The following is a 17,097-nucleotide window of genomic DNA, read 5'->3' as shown; positions in this document are numbered from 1 at the left end:
TCATAGAAGATCATCGCAAATGGGAGAAATTACATAAATTATAATAATAGTATTCCATAAAGAATGAGGTCTTCATCCCCAGCCAAAACTACTAATGAATCTGTGCAAGGACTTCTGTTACCACAGCATGTCCCTGTGCCCCCCAAAATGACTTTGAGGGGATTAGGAGAACCCTCAGAACAGTACGCCGGGGGGAGGGGGGAAAGCAGGATCATTCCATTTGGCAACCTGAAATGCTTGTGCTGATGGAACAGCTAAATCTGTCCTAGGAGTTCCTCCAACTCCCTGGAGCAGATTTGGAAATGGAATGCACATGGGGAGGAAATCCAGTTGTGCAAATTGAAATCTTTTTGCGCTAGACTAGATGACCCTCAGGAATCGCTTCCAGTTCTGCAATTCAATGAGTCTAACAGGATGAATTCTTTGGATACCCTACCCAGTAAATCTAAGTAAAGGCACTGTATTGGCTTTAATAGGTTTCCTCTGAGTTGGATATTGCCGATATTTCCTATACAGTGGTACCTCTGGTTACGAACGCTTCAGGTTACGAGCTCCGCTAACCCAGAAGTAGCTGCTCCTGGTTGCGAACTTTGCCCCAGGATACGAACTGAAATTGCGCGCCAGAGGGAGGCCCCATTAGCGATAGCGCGCCTCAGGATAAGAACGGTTTCAGCTTAAGAACGGACCTCCGGAACGAATTAAGTTCATAACCAGAGGTACCACTGTATACATTCCTTCAGAAGTAAGCTCCACTGAATTCAGTGAGACTTCTCTGTAGATGTATAGCAGGGTTTCCCAAACTTGTGTCTTCAGCTGTTTTGGGACTACAACTCCCATCACCCCTAGCTAGCACGTCCAGTGGTCAGGAATGATGGGAATTGTAGTCCAAGAACAACTGGAGATACAAGTTTGGGAAAGCTTGATTAGGCTTTTCAGTATTCAGCTGCCTGTGGAGGGTAGTAAGAAAGGAATGTTGTTTCTCCTGTATCTGATTAGATTTCTGGGCAGTATGCATGCATAAAACAAACAATATAATAAACACACACACGCATGGAAAAGCCGTGGATAAAGTCTCAAGAAAGAATCCCAACTCCTTAACGTTAAAATGCCTGGATAAATAAATAATGTTTTTGCCTAGTGCCTAAATGATAGCAGTGTTCTGGCCAGGCAAATCTTCCTTGGGAGGGCATTCTATATCAGCTTTCTGCCCCCTGGCTGAAAAAGCCCCTCTCCCTTTATATAATGATTATCTCACCTCAAATGGAAGAGGCACATGGAGAATAGAATAAAATAATAACTCAGGAAAATCTACGGTTCATTCCCCCCCTTTTTTCTCTTTACATTAGTTTAGTCTCATCCTTTCCTACAATTAAAGTTAGGAAAACCTTTGACACCAAAAGAACATCAAATACATGTAAACTTCATCATTGAATGTATCCCCCCCAGGGCTTAAGCATTAACTTCATTTGTCTTCTTGACAAGCAGGTGCTTTGTAAATATTCAAACGTGTGTATTCCTTCTTCCTTTACCGAAAGGCTGAAAATGTCTGAATAATTATGTGCAATGGACTGTAATCTGAGATTGGCTTTATTGCAGAACATGACTTCCTGGTGCATTTAGTAGCGTTTTGACTCTAAGCAATTGTCTGTCTCTTCTACCCGCTTTTTGTATTTGCAGTGAAGAGAGCTACAATGTCACAGACTATTCCTTAAGGGATCAACTGTTAGTTGAACAGTGTGACAGCGAAGAGCTGAATTCCTCTCCTGTAAAAAACAGCACACCTATTCTTTACTCTCGGCAGACTTCTGCAAATCACCTCTTCAGATTAACTGTCCTAAACAACCATGCAGGAGAGAAGATTGAACTCCTGCTGGGAACTGAAACTCAGTAAGTAAATAACACATTTTTCTCAATCTGTCTTTCACCTCGGTTCATCTATATATTTGACAGGAACGTATAGTTATTCTATTAGCCTCTTTAAAGATTTTGCTGGCCTTTGTCTAGGAAATGTAAAATAGTAAAATATGCCTGAATTTTCATTGGCCAGAAAAACCACAAATTTGATAAGCTAATAACGAACTCTTTTCTCACTTCATAAGACTGCTTGTTGCTGTTGTTTTTATATGCTGCTCATCTGACTTGGTTGCCCCAGCTACTCTGTGAGGCTCCCAACAAAATATTAAGAAAACAGTAAAACATCAAACATTAAAAACTTCCCTATACAGAGCTGCTTACAGATCTTTTTCTAAAAGTCAAATAGTTGTTTATTTCCTTGACATCTGATGACAAGGCGTCCCACAGGCCTTATGCCTGGTTCCCTGAACCTTCATTTCTCACACTGAGGGAACCACCAGAAGGCCCTCGGAGCTAGACCTCAGTGTCCGGGCTGAAAGATGGGGGTGGAGGCGCTCCTTCAGGTATACAGGACTCAGGCCCTTTAGGGCTTTCAAGGTCAGCACCAACACTTTGAATTGTGCTCGGAAACATAAATGTCAGATAGTAGCCTAGTTTGCATGTTACATTAGACCATAGTAAACTATGGTTTGATAGTTGAGCAGGTGATGTCCAGGATGCTCTGCTCCCGCTCTCCTAAATGGCCTCAGCCCAGTATACCTGAAGGAGTATCTCCACCCCCATCGTTCTGCCTGGGCACTGAGGTCCAGCACCAAGGGCCTTCTGGCGGTTCCCTCACTGCAAGAAGTAAGGCTACAGGGAACCAGGTAGAGGGCCTTCTCGGTAGTGGCACCCACCCTGTGGAACGCCCTCCCACCAGATGTCAAAGAAATAAACAACTATCTGACGTTTAGAAGACATCTGAAGGCAGCCCTGTTCAGGGAAGTTTTTTAATGACTGATGTTTTACTGTATTTTTAATCTTGTGTTAGAAGCCGCCAAGAGTGTCAGGGTATGTGTGTGTGTGTATTATGTGGTTGTGCTGGAAATGAAAGCAGTCGTGGTCTGACTTGTCATGTCACCAGAGCTCAGATTTGTGGTTTGTTTCCTCCAAACCAACCATGAGTGGTAAGTTGAGACAAACCTTGGTTACCACTTGTCATTTGTTTGGACGAAACAAACCAAGAACCCAGATTTGGGCAACAAAAAAAGACTGCGTCAGGAACGGTGGTGGTGGGAGCGGCACTGTGGGAACAATTGAGCAGCATGTACCAGCACACTGCTTGTTCACATTTAGGCATGGTTTATTTTAAACTTTGGTTTAATGTAGCATATAGATAAGGCAGCTGTTGATAACCAACCAGTAAAGTATCATTCATATTTTTTGCTTCAGTAAGCATTAGGATGCTTAGGATTGTTTCCGTAATGCAGAGGTTTTTCACAGCGAGCTTGCCTATGCTAGTGAAATGTTAAAGCAAAAAAGGAAGAGGCAGAAAGAAACCTTTTCAAGAGAAGCAGGAATGTGGAGAACCTGACTTGCCGTGGGGAAGTGAATCTTGTGGCATGTTAATGCAGTGTTCAATTTATATGAAAGGGCACATGACTGGGTGGCCACTCTATTCTTTTAGATGAAAAATAGGTTCAGTGGAGAGACAGTAAGGGGCTCAAGTCATCCAATGAGCATTTTGGCTGAGAAAGGATTTGAATGTAGTTTCTCCAATTCAAGTCTATCTCACAAAACGCAGGCCTAAGCCAAGGTGCCCCTGCCTCTGGTGTTTCTGGACAGTAACTCCCATCATCCTTGATCATTGGTCATGCTGAATGGGGCTTATGGGAGTTGGAGCCCAGCAATATCTGGAGGACACAGAGTGTTAAACTATCCATGTTGTGGAGATTTCAGAAGAATACTTCCACACATCAGCACTGTGCAGAAACAGTATCTCAGGCCAGAATGGCTCTTTGAACACAGCATTTGAGTCCAAGAAACTGCAAGAAAAGGAAGTAGATAGTGGAGAATCTCTTGAGGCCTTTACAGAATCAGATGTTGGAAGTGTGGGGAGAGACTCTTGATTGCTAGCAACTGTTCAGTGGAGTTGTGTTTTCATCTGTAATCAAGCCATTCAGTGGTTAGTGGCACCCATTATTATCTTTAATACCTATTTTTAATCATTTAGGTTTGCATTTTTAAAGTCACACAAGATGAAACATCTGGAAGCCATGTTATGGAACTGTTTACATTGATGAGGGAACCTAACCGTTCCTAGGGAGGCCCAGAAAGTGGAGATGAATATACATAGTTGGGTTTTTTGTTGTTTTTTGCTGTGTGGTTTGGTCCCATATCCTCTCCATATGTGAGATGTGTGGGTGGCTTCTACTAAGTACCCAAAAGGAGAGGCAGAGGAAAGAGAAGTCTTCAAGTTTTGGTCAGTTTCACATTAAATACTAATAAGCTTAACTCTGATATTTCTCTTCACTTGAGAGCTATCACATGCTAATTTACTTGAACACGGAACATCTCTGTCGTGAAATTGTCATAGAAGAGCAAAGTCAGGTGATCACAATATGTCCGTGTGTTTGTGTATATACAGTGGTACCTCAGGTTACAAATGTTTCAGGTTACAGACGCTTCAGGTTACAGACTCTGCTAACCCAGAAATAGTACCTTGGGTTAAGAACTTTGCTTCAGGATGAGAACAGAAATCGCGCGGCGGTGGTGCAGCGGTAGCGGGAGGCCCCATTAGCTAAAGTGGCACCTCAGGTTAAGAACGGACCTCCAGAACGAATTAAGTTCTTAACCCGAGGTACCACTGTATAATGATCCGAAGCAATGGGAGTTCTGAACTTTGTTCAGCTCATCTGAATGCAGTGCCGGTATGCAGACCAATGATATCATTTGTGAGGCTGCTATATCTGGGAAAAGAAGAGTTGGTTATGCCTACGTTAATTTTTGTGTTAACCAATATATGTGTCACATCTTCTATCTCTTATGTGGATATCTTGAATATTAATTGGATATCTTCTTTCTCTTTCTGGCTGTCTCAGCAGCCCTGGGCTTTTTTAGGAGGAAGGGTTGGAGAAAATTCTGATAAGCGTTGGTGTAACTGTTGAGACCTTGATTGACCCCACCTGCTCCCTTTACTGGGTAGAATGCATTCATTGGTCTTATGCAGATGCACTTAAAATAAAGTATCTTTCCAAATAAATTTGGTTATCACCCCTTTGCTCATTGGGGCAATTTTTTTTTTAAATGGTGTGGCATTTAGGTGTGGGGTGAATAACAAAAGCTCAGAGTGATTCTACCCGTTCCCCCTAAAAAACCCCAAAACCAAACAATGATGCCTTGAAATTTTAGTAACACAACAAGCAAGTTAAATGGTTACTGAGAAAAAGATTTTTTCTGAATTGAAAACTTTTATTATTATTAAATTTATATACCGCTCTATACCTGCAGATCTCAGGGCGGTTCACAGGATAAAATCACAATATAAAAACACAGAATACACAATCAAAATAAAAACAAAAACAAGAACAACCCAATAACCTCCTCCCCCCATTTTAAAGTACAACTAGGTTTTATTGAGTAGCTAATAATAAAAAGCAAATTAAAAAAAAAACAGAGGGAAATACATCCCCCTGAGATCTATGGGTATTATAGAGTGGTATACAAATTTAATTAATCACCGATGACAACAGCAATCCTAGATTAGACCGTTTCCCCAACCAAGCCAATAGCTATCGGTTTGCATCCTTCAGTTCAGCCTGTCAGAAACTGGTCATAAAAATGTGGTCCTGCGGCAGTTTGAATTTCTGGTTCTGTTCTGCTCCATGTAAAGATTCCCCACATAGACCCAGTTTAAGCAATGACATTACTGTATTGCTAAAAATTGTAACATGTACAGGATTTTGTTATTGCTGTTCTGGGGCTTTGTTGTTTGCAATATATTTCATTTTAGCTAAGCACTGTAGTTCATGTAGTCAATACGGGATTTGATGAAACCATGGAAACTGTCTAGCAAAATTTGATACAGCCTGGGGGAAAACTCTGGAGTTCACGAGGAAGAGGGTCAGCCTTTCTCTTCTGGCCAAGTTTCAAAGATTGTTCAGTTGTAGACGATAGCAACAAGAAACATCTTGTTTGCTGTGGTACAGATCCTGACTCAAGAAAATTCCTTGGGATGCCATAAGCACCCAAGTAGCTTTCCACAAAACTCAAAAGATTGTATCTGTCTCTATGGAAACTGTGGGGTTAAGGGGGTTTATCTGCACAATGGCCCATATGAAGTCTTGCTGAAGATGTTTTGCAGTATTTTTCTTTCCAGAAATTAAAGTAGCCCTGAAATTTCTTGTTGTACTTGTTTCTTACAACATCAAACCACTTATATACTGCAACAATATTAGAACAGCAAGTGCAATGATGCAGCATGTGGATGATTTAGATATGATTCCTTCATTGCAGTGGGGCTGGACTAGATGAACCTTGGGATACCTTGCAACACAACAATTCTGTGGTTCCAGGAGTAAAGTCAGTTTCCAAACCCATGAGCAATAGTTGCGGGAAATACCGTATGTTCCGGTGTGCAAGATGACTTTTTATCTCTGGAAAATCACCCCAAAAGTTGGGGGTTGCCTTATACGCTGGGTATACACAGAGCCACCTGTTGGGAAGGAGGAGAGGGAGCCGGTGAGCAGAGGCGCCCCTTCTGCCGTCGCTCCTCTTCCCTCCCCACAGAAGGGGACGCAGCTGCCACTCTCTCCTCACTATGGAAAGTCCTTCCGAGCGCGGCGCTCACCCGCCCGCCTGCTGCTGCCATGGTAGTCAAATCCGGCCTCCGCCGCGCGGGGCTTCGCTCGGCTTGCAGGCGCCATGAAGAGCCTGCCGCGGCGAGGTAGTCCGCGGCTTCGGCCGGGGCTCCAAGGAGCTGGGCATCCCCACAGGTGAGGGCGGCGGAGGCCGAGGTGGCCGCTCACAGCCTTTTCCCGGAGGGAGTTCCACTCACCAAACGCCTTGCATGCCTTCGGCTGCTGCTGCTGCGACAGCAGAGGCAGCGGAGGGGTGCACGCTCTGACCCTGGCGGCACTTGATGGGTGGCCAAACTTTATAATTTAACAGCAAAAGTTTGGGGGGGTCGTCTTATACGCCCAGTCGCCTAATACGCCAGAATCTACGGTAGTTGTCTCCTACAAGTGCCCAACCTTTAAATATGTAATTGTCTTCCTTCAGTTGAAAAAAGGAATTTGTTGCAAGAAGAAAAGTTACCTCACAAGCCTTGGTTCCATTTGATAACTACTCAGAGCTTTTAAGCCAGCGGTGGATGCAAGCATTTGCATGCGATGGGGGTGAGCTCCCGTTGCTCTGCCGTAGCTCCTGCTGGTCTCATCTTTCCTTCCTTTCATTTTTTCTTTATGTACTGAAACTTTGTATGACTTGATAGCTCGTTTTTGAAGAGTTTGCTGGATTCATTCATACCCTTTCCGGTCTGAAAAATGAACAAGCTGTCTTTACATGCATCATAAACCACCATAGATATATAACTGGGATTCCAGGCTTTTAAAAGTGGCTATAACTTTCCTGAAAAGGTATTCTCCTGTTGAATGACCTAAGTGAGAATCCCTTTCACAATGATCGCACAGAAGATTACATTTCACTGAAAAAAAGCTTTGTGTGGTACCAGTGTATAACGACATGCCTAGGTCTTTAAATCTGTTCTTTTGAAACAGATCGTAGCTTAGCCGTTTGTATGAATGGTTTGGTGCAAAATTATTCTTAGCTATTTCATCAGTTATCAAAATGCCTCCTAGATATATTTTTTTTTGCTTTGGAAAGGTATATACTTCTTCAACTAAAATCATTATTTCAACTCCGATTTTCTCCATCCTGCTGTTCTGTTAACAATATATGGGTTTGGAGCACTGCAGGGCTTTAATATACCCTTGTCCATAAGATGGGCATTCTCTGGCATAGATTTGAAATGTCTGTGCTTGCAGAGAGCTCTGTAAAATGCTGGATTGCAAGATTCTGCTTGTTTCCTTCTGCTGCCCAGAAAAAACACTTATGTTTCAGAAGCCTCACCCAGTATCCCCGCCAGCTAGTTCAGAAGACATATTCCCAAGGTTAATATATGAGGTGTCTACTGGGGAAGGACCATAGCTCAGTGGCTGAACATTTGCTTTGCATGTAGAAGTGGGATTTCCCAACAGACAGGCACAAAGAGGCCTTCAGAGAAGATGAATATACTTTCCCATAACAGTGAGGGAGGCTTTGAGTTCAGGGAGTGCAACAAGGGCCATATATCAGCCGACTGAAAAGCACACTTCAACCTTTCATCTCCTTTTCTAGGAATGAGCGTGCTCGCTGGATTACTGCACTTGGGAAGAGTAGCGATAGAGGGACCGTGGATCGGACAAGTAAGTGAGCAGTGAAACTGTTCTTTAGGGCTTTGACATGAGGTGCACTTTATACAGATCTTAAAACATAGAAGTAAATCTGTTGCCTTTCAGTATTTTGTTGTTGTTGGGGAGAGGGAAGGAAGGACCATAACTGTAATCATCTAATAATTCTCTCTGAACCATTTTCTTTTGTGTTAAGGAAAAAAGGAAAGCATATTAGCTCTCTGGAAAATTGGGTGAATTAAAGAGACATGCTCCAGTAAGGGTGATTGCAAGATGTCTCTTTCTATCGTACTACTTGGTAAAATGGTTGTTTGAATCCTTTAAAAAAGGAGAAGAGGCAGAGAAGATACATGAAGTCCTGTTGTAATCAATGGGGCATGATTGAAATTGGTTTTCCATTTAATGCAGTTTAAAAAACCCCCCAAAAAACTTAAATGTGTCAAAGAGCCATTGTAGTTTGTCTGCTGTTGACCAATGCCTTTTTATCAAATCATTTGGTTCCTGGAAAGTGAGCTGGGAAGCAATCAGCTTGTCTTTTGTTATCACTTAAACTGAGCTTACCCTTAGATTTACCATGTGGATCAATAAATATTCTCTCTTCTCAGCACTAACCCAGGTAGAAGTCATCAGATCATACACTGCGAAGCAATCAGATGAATTATCTCTTCAAGTTGCTGATGTAGTTCTGGTCTCTCAGAAGGTTAATGATGGTGAGTGGAATTGCCTATTGCTTAGTTGCCATAAATGGAAACAGTCATTTCATACCATCACAAGGATACTTAGCATCTGCCTTAAAGCTAAACCACAGGAGACCTGGGGATGGGTGAATTGGTCCAGTTCAGTTTTGCACATCAGTTTGCAGTTTTTTGGGTTTTTTAAAAAAATAAAGTCCTCAATGAAAATTATTAGTATTTTAACAAATTTCTCCTAATACAAACATTTTTGTAAGGGTTTTTTTCCTGTAATATAAAGCATTTTTCTGCACATTTCAATCTACTGCACACCACTCCACTTGGTGGAGACCTATGCCCCAGGTAAACTAGTACCTTGCTTACAATATATTGGTATGATTACTGCAAAGGAAAGACATAGTTTCAATTGGCCACAATATCAGAAAGCAAACAATTATCAGCATATCATTGAATACACTTGCAAGCGGGCACATCAAAAACATTTGGCTGGCCACTCTGAAGCGGGATACTGACTCAAGGTTATAAGTCTATACCCACTTTCCTGGGAGAAAGCCATATTGAAATCGGTTTGACTTCCTTCTGAGTGGATCTGTGTAGTAGGATCAGTAGAGCTTTGATCTGATCCAGCAGGGACCTTCTGTTTTAAAGATGCATCATATTTAGTACTTTGTTATACATTTCAGGTTGGTATGAAGGTGAGCGATTGCGGGACGGAGAGAGAGGCTGGTTCCCAATGGAATGTGCCAAGGAGATCACTTGCCAAGCCACAATTGAGAAGAACATGGAAAGAATGGGACGCTTGCTGGGCCTAGAAACAAACGTATAGACCCTCACTGCCGTATCTGTTCTCTAGGGTTTGCACTAAGGAACATCTGGGGCTTCTTGGTCTCATCCAGATGGCCACTGTATAGTTGAAGCGTGTAAAAAAAAAAATACTCGCAGATAGGTGTCATCATTAGGAATGGAAGCAGCCATAAAAGCAATTGCATGCTGGTGGGGCTGTTCACTACAAAGCAGTAGCAGGTCGAAATTTTTATTTCTTTTTTATAACCAATAGTCACTTTTAATTAAAACCCGATTTTACACTTATAAAGAGTTCCTAATAGAATTATGACTTCCTTGGATTATCACAGTGGACTAACAACTCTTGAATCAATTTGAATGCACCTCCTTTGTTCTACAGACCAGCCCTAGAACTTGCTCAATTTATCTTTCCTTTTACATTCATTGCTAGACCCTTTTGATTTCTGTATAATTTTCTCAGTCATCAAGGGAAGCGAATGTGCAAAAGCAGGCGTTAGCTGGGGGTCCACATCTTGATTCAGTCAGCTGGATATGTGCATCTTTTGATGTCCAGATGGAGCCATTGAGTAGAATCTACCGAGTATTAAAGGTACCCCTGCCCGTACGGGCCAGTCTTGCCAGACTCTAGGGTTGTGCGCTCATCTCACTCTAGAGGCCGGGAGCCAGCGCTGTCCGCAGACACTTCCGGGTCACGTGGCCAGCGTGACAAGCTGCATCTGGCGAGCCAGCGCAGCACACGGAACGTCATTTACCTTCCCGCTGGTAAGCGGTCCCTATTTATCTACTTGCACCCGGGGGTGCTTTCGAACTGCTAGGTTGGCAGGCGCTGGGACCGAACGATGGGAGCGCACCCCACTGCGGGGATTCGAACCGCTGACCATGCGATCGGCAAGTCCTAGGCGCTGAGGTTTTACCCACAACGCCACCCACGAGTATTACCTAGATCTAAAGCCTGTTGAAATAGGTGACGGGTGCAGCTAAATATCCACTCTGTTGATTTCACTACAGTTCACAAGTCTGAGACTCCATCTTGCCATGTGATGCCCCAAATCTTCCTGATGCAGTGCACATGGAAGGCGCTGAGGTGCCGCTCCTGGCGGGTGTAAGTTGCCCATGCCTCGCTGCCATAAAGCATTATGCTCAATACGCAAGCCTGGTAGACCTTCATCTTGGTACTGGGTGTTAGCATCACATCCTCCCATACCCTTCTGGAGAGGCGAGCCATAGCTCAGTCCAGCTCAGTGTTGATGGCTATGCTGGAACCCAGGTAGACAAAAATGTCTACCACCTCAAGCGCGTGGTCACCAGTGATGATGCGTGGAGTGCTGGCGACATCCTGTCCCAGGATGTTGGTATTTGCCAGGTTGATGGTGAAGCTGAACAGCCTGCAGGTTTGGGCAAAACTCGGTAGAGCTTCTCCTGAGTGCACTGTCCAGCTTTGTCATCTGCAAACATCACCTCTCGAATAAGGACTTGCCAGAGTTTTGTCTTGGTGTGTAGACGTGGCAGGTTGAACGGACTCCCATCACTCCTTGAATGGAAGTACACTCCATCTTCAGTCGAGCGGACGGCATAGGAGAGCAACAGGGAGAATATGCCAAAGAGTTGGAGCAAGAACACAGCCCTGCTTCACAGCACTCCTTATAGAGGTGTCTGTACACATACAGCTTTGTGTCCTCCTTTGGACAAGCAAGAGGCAATATTAGAGTTCAGGGAAACATGCCAGCCAGCCAGAAGCAGTCAAGGAGGGCATAAAGCAAGACCAGTGAGAAGTGTGGCTCGGGGAGAATTTGTAACTAAGAAGAGGCCTGAGGGTCAGAAAGAGCAGCCTGGAGTTTCTGGGCCTGAGATTCACTGCCCTTTCAATAAGCTAGACAAGTGTTGGGATTCTTACCAGGCAACAGACTGGTAGGTGGTTTTGTTTTCACAATGCTAGCAACAAAGGGCTCTTCTGCAGTAACCCTCCCTTCAGAAAATGCATTGAGAAGACAGGTCCTGCATTAAGTCCTTCTTACCTATTCATTGAATAAATGGGCTTTCTACTTTTAAAAAGCCTTCAAGTGCAGCTGGGGCTTAGTGCTACCCAAGCATGCATGCTGGATTTTAGTTTCAAAGCAGGTATTTCCTCTCCCCCCCCCCCCCCGCCTCCCATTTTTTAATAACGCCTTGTTGAACCAACAGGTTACGTGACATTTTTGTACTCTGCCTAACACCAGACAGGCAAATGCACAGCACGAGAGCATCTCACGTGTTAACTGGATTGAGGAGCAGGCACTGGAGAGTCAGCTCTCTATCTCTCGTAGCATTTTCTTAGGAACACATTTACAAAGCTAGAAATACTATTGACTTCCACGTTATGTCCAAGGTAAGTGTTTAGACCAAAATTAGCATAGAAGAACAAGTTCAGTCCTCACTTGTGCTTTTGAAAACGTGTTCTAGCAGTTCCCTCCTGCCCAAAAAGCTGTTGAAGGGAGGCATTAGAAGATATTGTGTAACAAGGTTTGCCTGTGGACCTGGTATGGTTTGCCTTCCCTGGATTTAGCAGTTCTAAGTGCACTGTTATGAAATGGATACTAGTCCACGTGGATGAAGCAAAAAATAGGAAGTGAAAGCAGTCAAGGAATTGATTTTAAAGTGGCTGGACACAAGGACCATGTTCTAAAGTGTTGCCCTAATTTAGAGCAACTCAGTTGCATTTTATTTAAGCAGTCTTGCTCCCATCATCACAGCTAGCTACCTATGATTGAGGCTACTGGACTGTAGCCATAGTATACTGTCTCCCCCTGTCTCTAGAGAGGGGAAAACGTTGATTTCATTGCCTGCTGAATGTCTCATGATAAATCTCCACTTAGGAGTCTTGGCAGGAATTTCTTGTGAAACGAAGATGTAAATAAGAGTTAATTTGTAATTGCATTTGTAATTAATTTATAAATAGGAATTCATTTGCAATGCATTTCCTTTTTATGTAAATAAGCATGGCATTTTCTACATTTGTATTATAAGGAACTTTGTAATTTCTCACTTTACAGGAATCAAACAGTGGTAAAATCTTTTGACATTTTTTCAGATGGATGGAAAATAGTACTGTAATATTCATGACATAACCAGACAATGAATTCAAATAGTGTTTAAACCTGCACATTAGTTTCTACTGAAGCATGTATTAGTTACAAGCGCTGGAGCCCCTGTTATAAAGGCAAGTGTTGTATCTAAGGGTACAAAGGAAGCATGTACATTTTTTGAAAAGTTGTGGAAATGAAACAGCCTGTGGCTTTTACTATTGCCTTTATTTTAAGCAATGCTGTGAGTGGGAACCTGTGTAGGGTTCTTTACACTACTTTCAATACATTAATCACTTTGCATGCAAATAAATCTGCTTCTATGCCCATCCATAAGACTGCACTTCTTTTCCTTAGTAATGCAGAAATTATTACTAACACTTAGTTTCAGTTATGCACAAGCAGTATTCACACCTGAACTGCTCATTGCACAGGAGCTAAACTTTGTTCCCAAAAGGACACAATGAGTGACTTGCTAAGCGCCATTCTGTACATTCTCTGGAAATACCTTTCAAGGTAACAGGCCAATGAAAGATTAATGAGACTACTTTGAATCTTGTAGAGACATTTAACAAGTCAAGGTAACCGCTAATTCTTTTATTGGGGAATGCTTTTATTGTCCCCACGCCTGGATTTGCTTTTTCTACGTATCTACCAAGTATTTGGATACAATGAATAATCTATACACTGACTGCAATTCAAAGTGGGTAAAGGTGAACCCAAGTCATTGAAATTTAAGTTTGGCTTTAATTCAGTTAAAGGCATAACTTGATTTTTTTGTTTGAAGACGGGGTTGTTGTTTCACACACAGTTCATAAATCAATAAAGTATATGCACATCCAAAGCACCATAACCTGGAAAAACCTGAAACACAACTTTGAAACTGCCAACATTGCTTAATTTTGTGCTAGCATCAATTCATTGTTACTAATTAATTTTCAGCCCCACATCATAGCTCAGTTGGTAGAGCATGATACTATCATGGGTTCAAGCTCCCCCCCATTGGGCAAGATTACTGCATTGCAGGGGGTTGGACTAGATGACCCTCTTTGTCCCTTCCATCGCTACAAATCTATGATGATCACTATTATTTGCATGTACAAGTGTACACAAGTGGCATGTACACCTCATTACTATTTTATTCATGGTGATGAGAGGTGAGCATATGCTATCTCCACATTCCAGGAGGAAAAGATGCCACTCTTACAATTCACTCACTGCTTTTTGAAAAAAGTTAAAAAAAAAGTTTGGGGTTCTGGATTCATTACCGCCAAGCCAGAACTCTTGGCTGGTATAACTTTCTTAGCAAGGGCACAAGTGACTTTTAATACAATAGAAGAGAATGGTTTTAAATTACACTAGGCCATACAGCTGCAGCACTGAACTGCTCTGGGACAGCGGCTGCTCTTCGTGTCCTTCCTGAACCATTGTAATGTAGTCAAGCTGGAATTTGAGTCTGGGCCCATAGCATGCTGAGCCCACACAAATCTAAAGATGCTTGGGGAAGGGAGAGATATTACATAATAGTCAAACTTTGTAGCCCCACTTAAATCAATGGATAATCTAATAATTTACTTAGCTGGATACCACCCATTATGTAAACTTTTAACAACTCTAAACAGGATTGGTCTTAGACAATATATGACATAGCTGCCTAGCCATGAAATGTTAGAAAAGCCATTCTGAATTCTACATTTCTCCTGACTTTTGAGTAGAACACTCAGCTGCTTTTGACTCAAATAAGTGTGCTGTTACAACATACTCTTAACACTATTGGAAAGCAGTGTGTGGGTTTGTTTTTAAAAGGCTTTAATATTTCATTTTGTATAGTACTGCAATAACCACTATAATTATTTCCCACACTGCATATGAAACCCTTCCATTGCCCTCTAAAACAATCTCACTAAGGCATCAAAATACAAATAGAGGCAGCTAAATTGTTTTCATGCATCACTGTCAAAATGGTGTTTCGGGTTTTTTGGTGGAAAGACTAACCCTTCCCTGTCAACATTCACACATTGAGTCCTGGAGCGTTTATCTCGAAGATAAAATCACACAAGATACTGCCCAGAGGCAATCTTCTTTGATATTTCACATTCAACACTACTGCCAAGTTACTAACAGCTTAGTGTGATCATTCTGAAATGTTTGGGGTGTTTTTTCCCCCCTATTTCATTGATCCTGCCCTACGTAAATATTTTATGACCTGTCTGTGGCTTCTGATGTTTTTAACAAAATACATTGGACAGCGAGCTTAAAAGAAAGACAGAAGATAATGGAAAATACTACACTAACTTAGGTACAGTCCTCCTCTTCTAACTTAGAATCACGTGTATTTAAAAGCAGGAATACTCTTTAAAAGAAGCTATGCATTCTACTCTCCAGTAACACAACTGGACCATGAGAACACCTACAAAAACATTAGTAGAATGAATATTGCCAGTCATCCTTATTGCACTAGCCTTTGTGAAATGGGAAATATTTTGTAAGACATCCTGTGATACCTGTATTTGGCACCTGGTATAATACAGAGCATGGGCAAACGAACAAAAGCCTTCTGTTGCTTTCTCAATTTAACCACTGCCTTGGGTGATGGAGGGAAGTGATGTGCAAATAACCTACTGGTGATGCCTTGAATATAGTAATATAATTATGCAGAGTAGATGATGTCATAGAACTGTAACAGCATTTAGACATTGCATCTTAAGTATATTTTCATTTTCAGTTGCAGCGCTCTGTATGCAAAAACAAATCAAGCAACCGCCAGTGCATTAAGGGTAACAAAAGATTTGGGTTGAAACTTACCTACCAGGAAAGCTGATACATGTGTTGGCTTCTACTTCAAGTCTTACCATAGTTATCTGGTTGGCCACTGGGAGAACAGGGTATTGGGTTTAGCTAGGCCTTTGATCTGTTCCAGCAGCGCTCTTACCTAACGCAAAGAAAAAGCCCATTCGTGCAACTCTTCTCCCGCCAGAGAGCACACACAGTTTCATCTCCATATAGAAACATCATGTAGCCTTGAGCAGTTGTATGACCACTTACGGACAGATAATATTTATTAAAGAAATTCAAGCAACTGAGTGCAAGCGTTACTTGCCCACAGAAACTGGCTAGCTCATGTACCTAAGTTAATTAGTGGCACTTCAGCAGCCTGTGGGGGAAACTACCAGCGATTTACAGAGGTTTCCATACATGTCCCTTGGAGACAAATAGTCCATTTGGCTAATTAGAAGCCTGCACAAGCTTTTGCATAATTGGTCTGAAGAAAAGCCTCACACTGTACTTTCTGATTACTGGCTCATTTCTCTTTCATTAGCAAGATCTTAACAAAAAAGATTTAATTGCATTAGCTCTACTTAAAATTGATGTATCTTGATTAATGAACACATTGGTATTATCAGAATTTTTAAATGGTAGAAAAATCAGTAATTGGGGGTGGGGTGGGGACAAGCCAGCAGTTACAGAGGAGAAACACATATATACTATACAGAGAATAGTCCAAACTGGGTGAATGAACTGCAGTGGGAGTTCTTAATCGCTAACTAAACGGATTTCTAAATTAGGGTGTTTAGTAAAATGGGGTTCCCAAGATTTTGCCATTGCTTTTAAGGAAAATCAATTTGACAATTTGATGTAATTAGTCTATTCAAATCAAAATAGTAGATTTTCTGTGGGGAATCAGAGATACACATGTTCAGCAACAAAACCTGGTACACATCACCCCTGCAATCATTGGTTATATTTCTACAACTAAATTTAAAACTTCCATTGCAACCTATAGGAACATTTGGGGGAGGCAGTGAAGTGTTGTGACAACCATTTTTGTAACTGGTTTAGGAAAGGTCCTGTGAGCAAGCCACATATCGTCTGCGTGAGTTTTACGAAATGCTCTGCATTTGCTTATGTTTTCTATTCAATATTAATTTGAAATCTTCAACTAGAAGCTGCCAGTTCCAGATCTTGCAGGAGATTCCTGCGATTTTAAACAGCAATGCAGTGCACGCAGTAATAATGTGCATATGAAAATGGCTAGCATATAGGCATTTAATAAAGACACATGAGTTGATAAAGTATTCCAAAAGAAACTCAAAAAAATCTTTGCATCACTGAAACAGCTACTCAGTGTACAGTTCATGTACACTTAAGCTCCACTGGAATGAAAGAGCCTATTGCAAGCCCCCGTCTCAAAACTACATTATTTGTCTAGGTTAGAGACTAAATCCTGCTCCCATTCCAAAGCCGATTGCTGGTATTTAG

At 42.0% G+C, this 17,097-nt stretch overlaps 1 protein-coding gene across 2 annotated transcripts in view; it reads left to right on the top strand.

Annotated features, from left to right (window-relative positions):
* Positions 1 to 14,735, top strand: part of ARHGEF26 (Rho guanine nucleotide exchange factor 26) — a 70,954-nt gene extending 56,219 nt beyond the window's left edge. For both annotated transcript variants that reach the window (XM_081007905.1, XM_081007906.1), the window contains 4 exons: positions 1,678 to 1,887; positions 8,230 to 8,297; positions 8,888 to 8,992; positions 9,658 to 14,735. In XM_081007905.1, coding sequence (XP_080864031.1) covers positions 1,678 to 1,887; positions 8,230 to 8,297; positions 8,888 to 8,992; positions 9,658 to 9,800 — 526 coding nt within the window. In that variant the 3' untranslated portion in view covers positions 9,801 to 14,735. The remainder of the gene's footprint in view (positions 1 to 1,677; positions 1,888 to 8,229; positions 8,298 to 8,887; positions 8,993 to 9,657) is intronic.
* Positions 14,736 to 17,097: the final 2,362 nt, after the last annotated feature.

The sequence above is a fragment of the Podarcis pityusensis genome, assembly GCF_964106645.2.
Source record: "Podarcis pityusensis genome assembly, chromosome: 5".
Classification (NCBI taxonomy): Eukaryota; Metazoa; Chordata; class Lepidosauria; order Squamata; family Lacertidae; genus Podarcis; species Podarcis pityusensis.
This window is presented reverse-complemented; position numbering and strand designations above follow the sequence as displayed.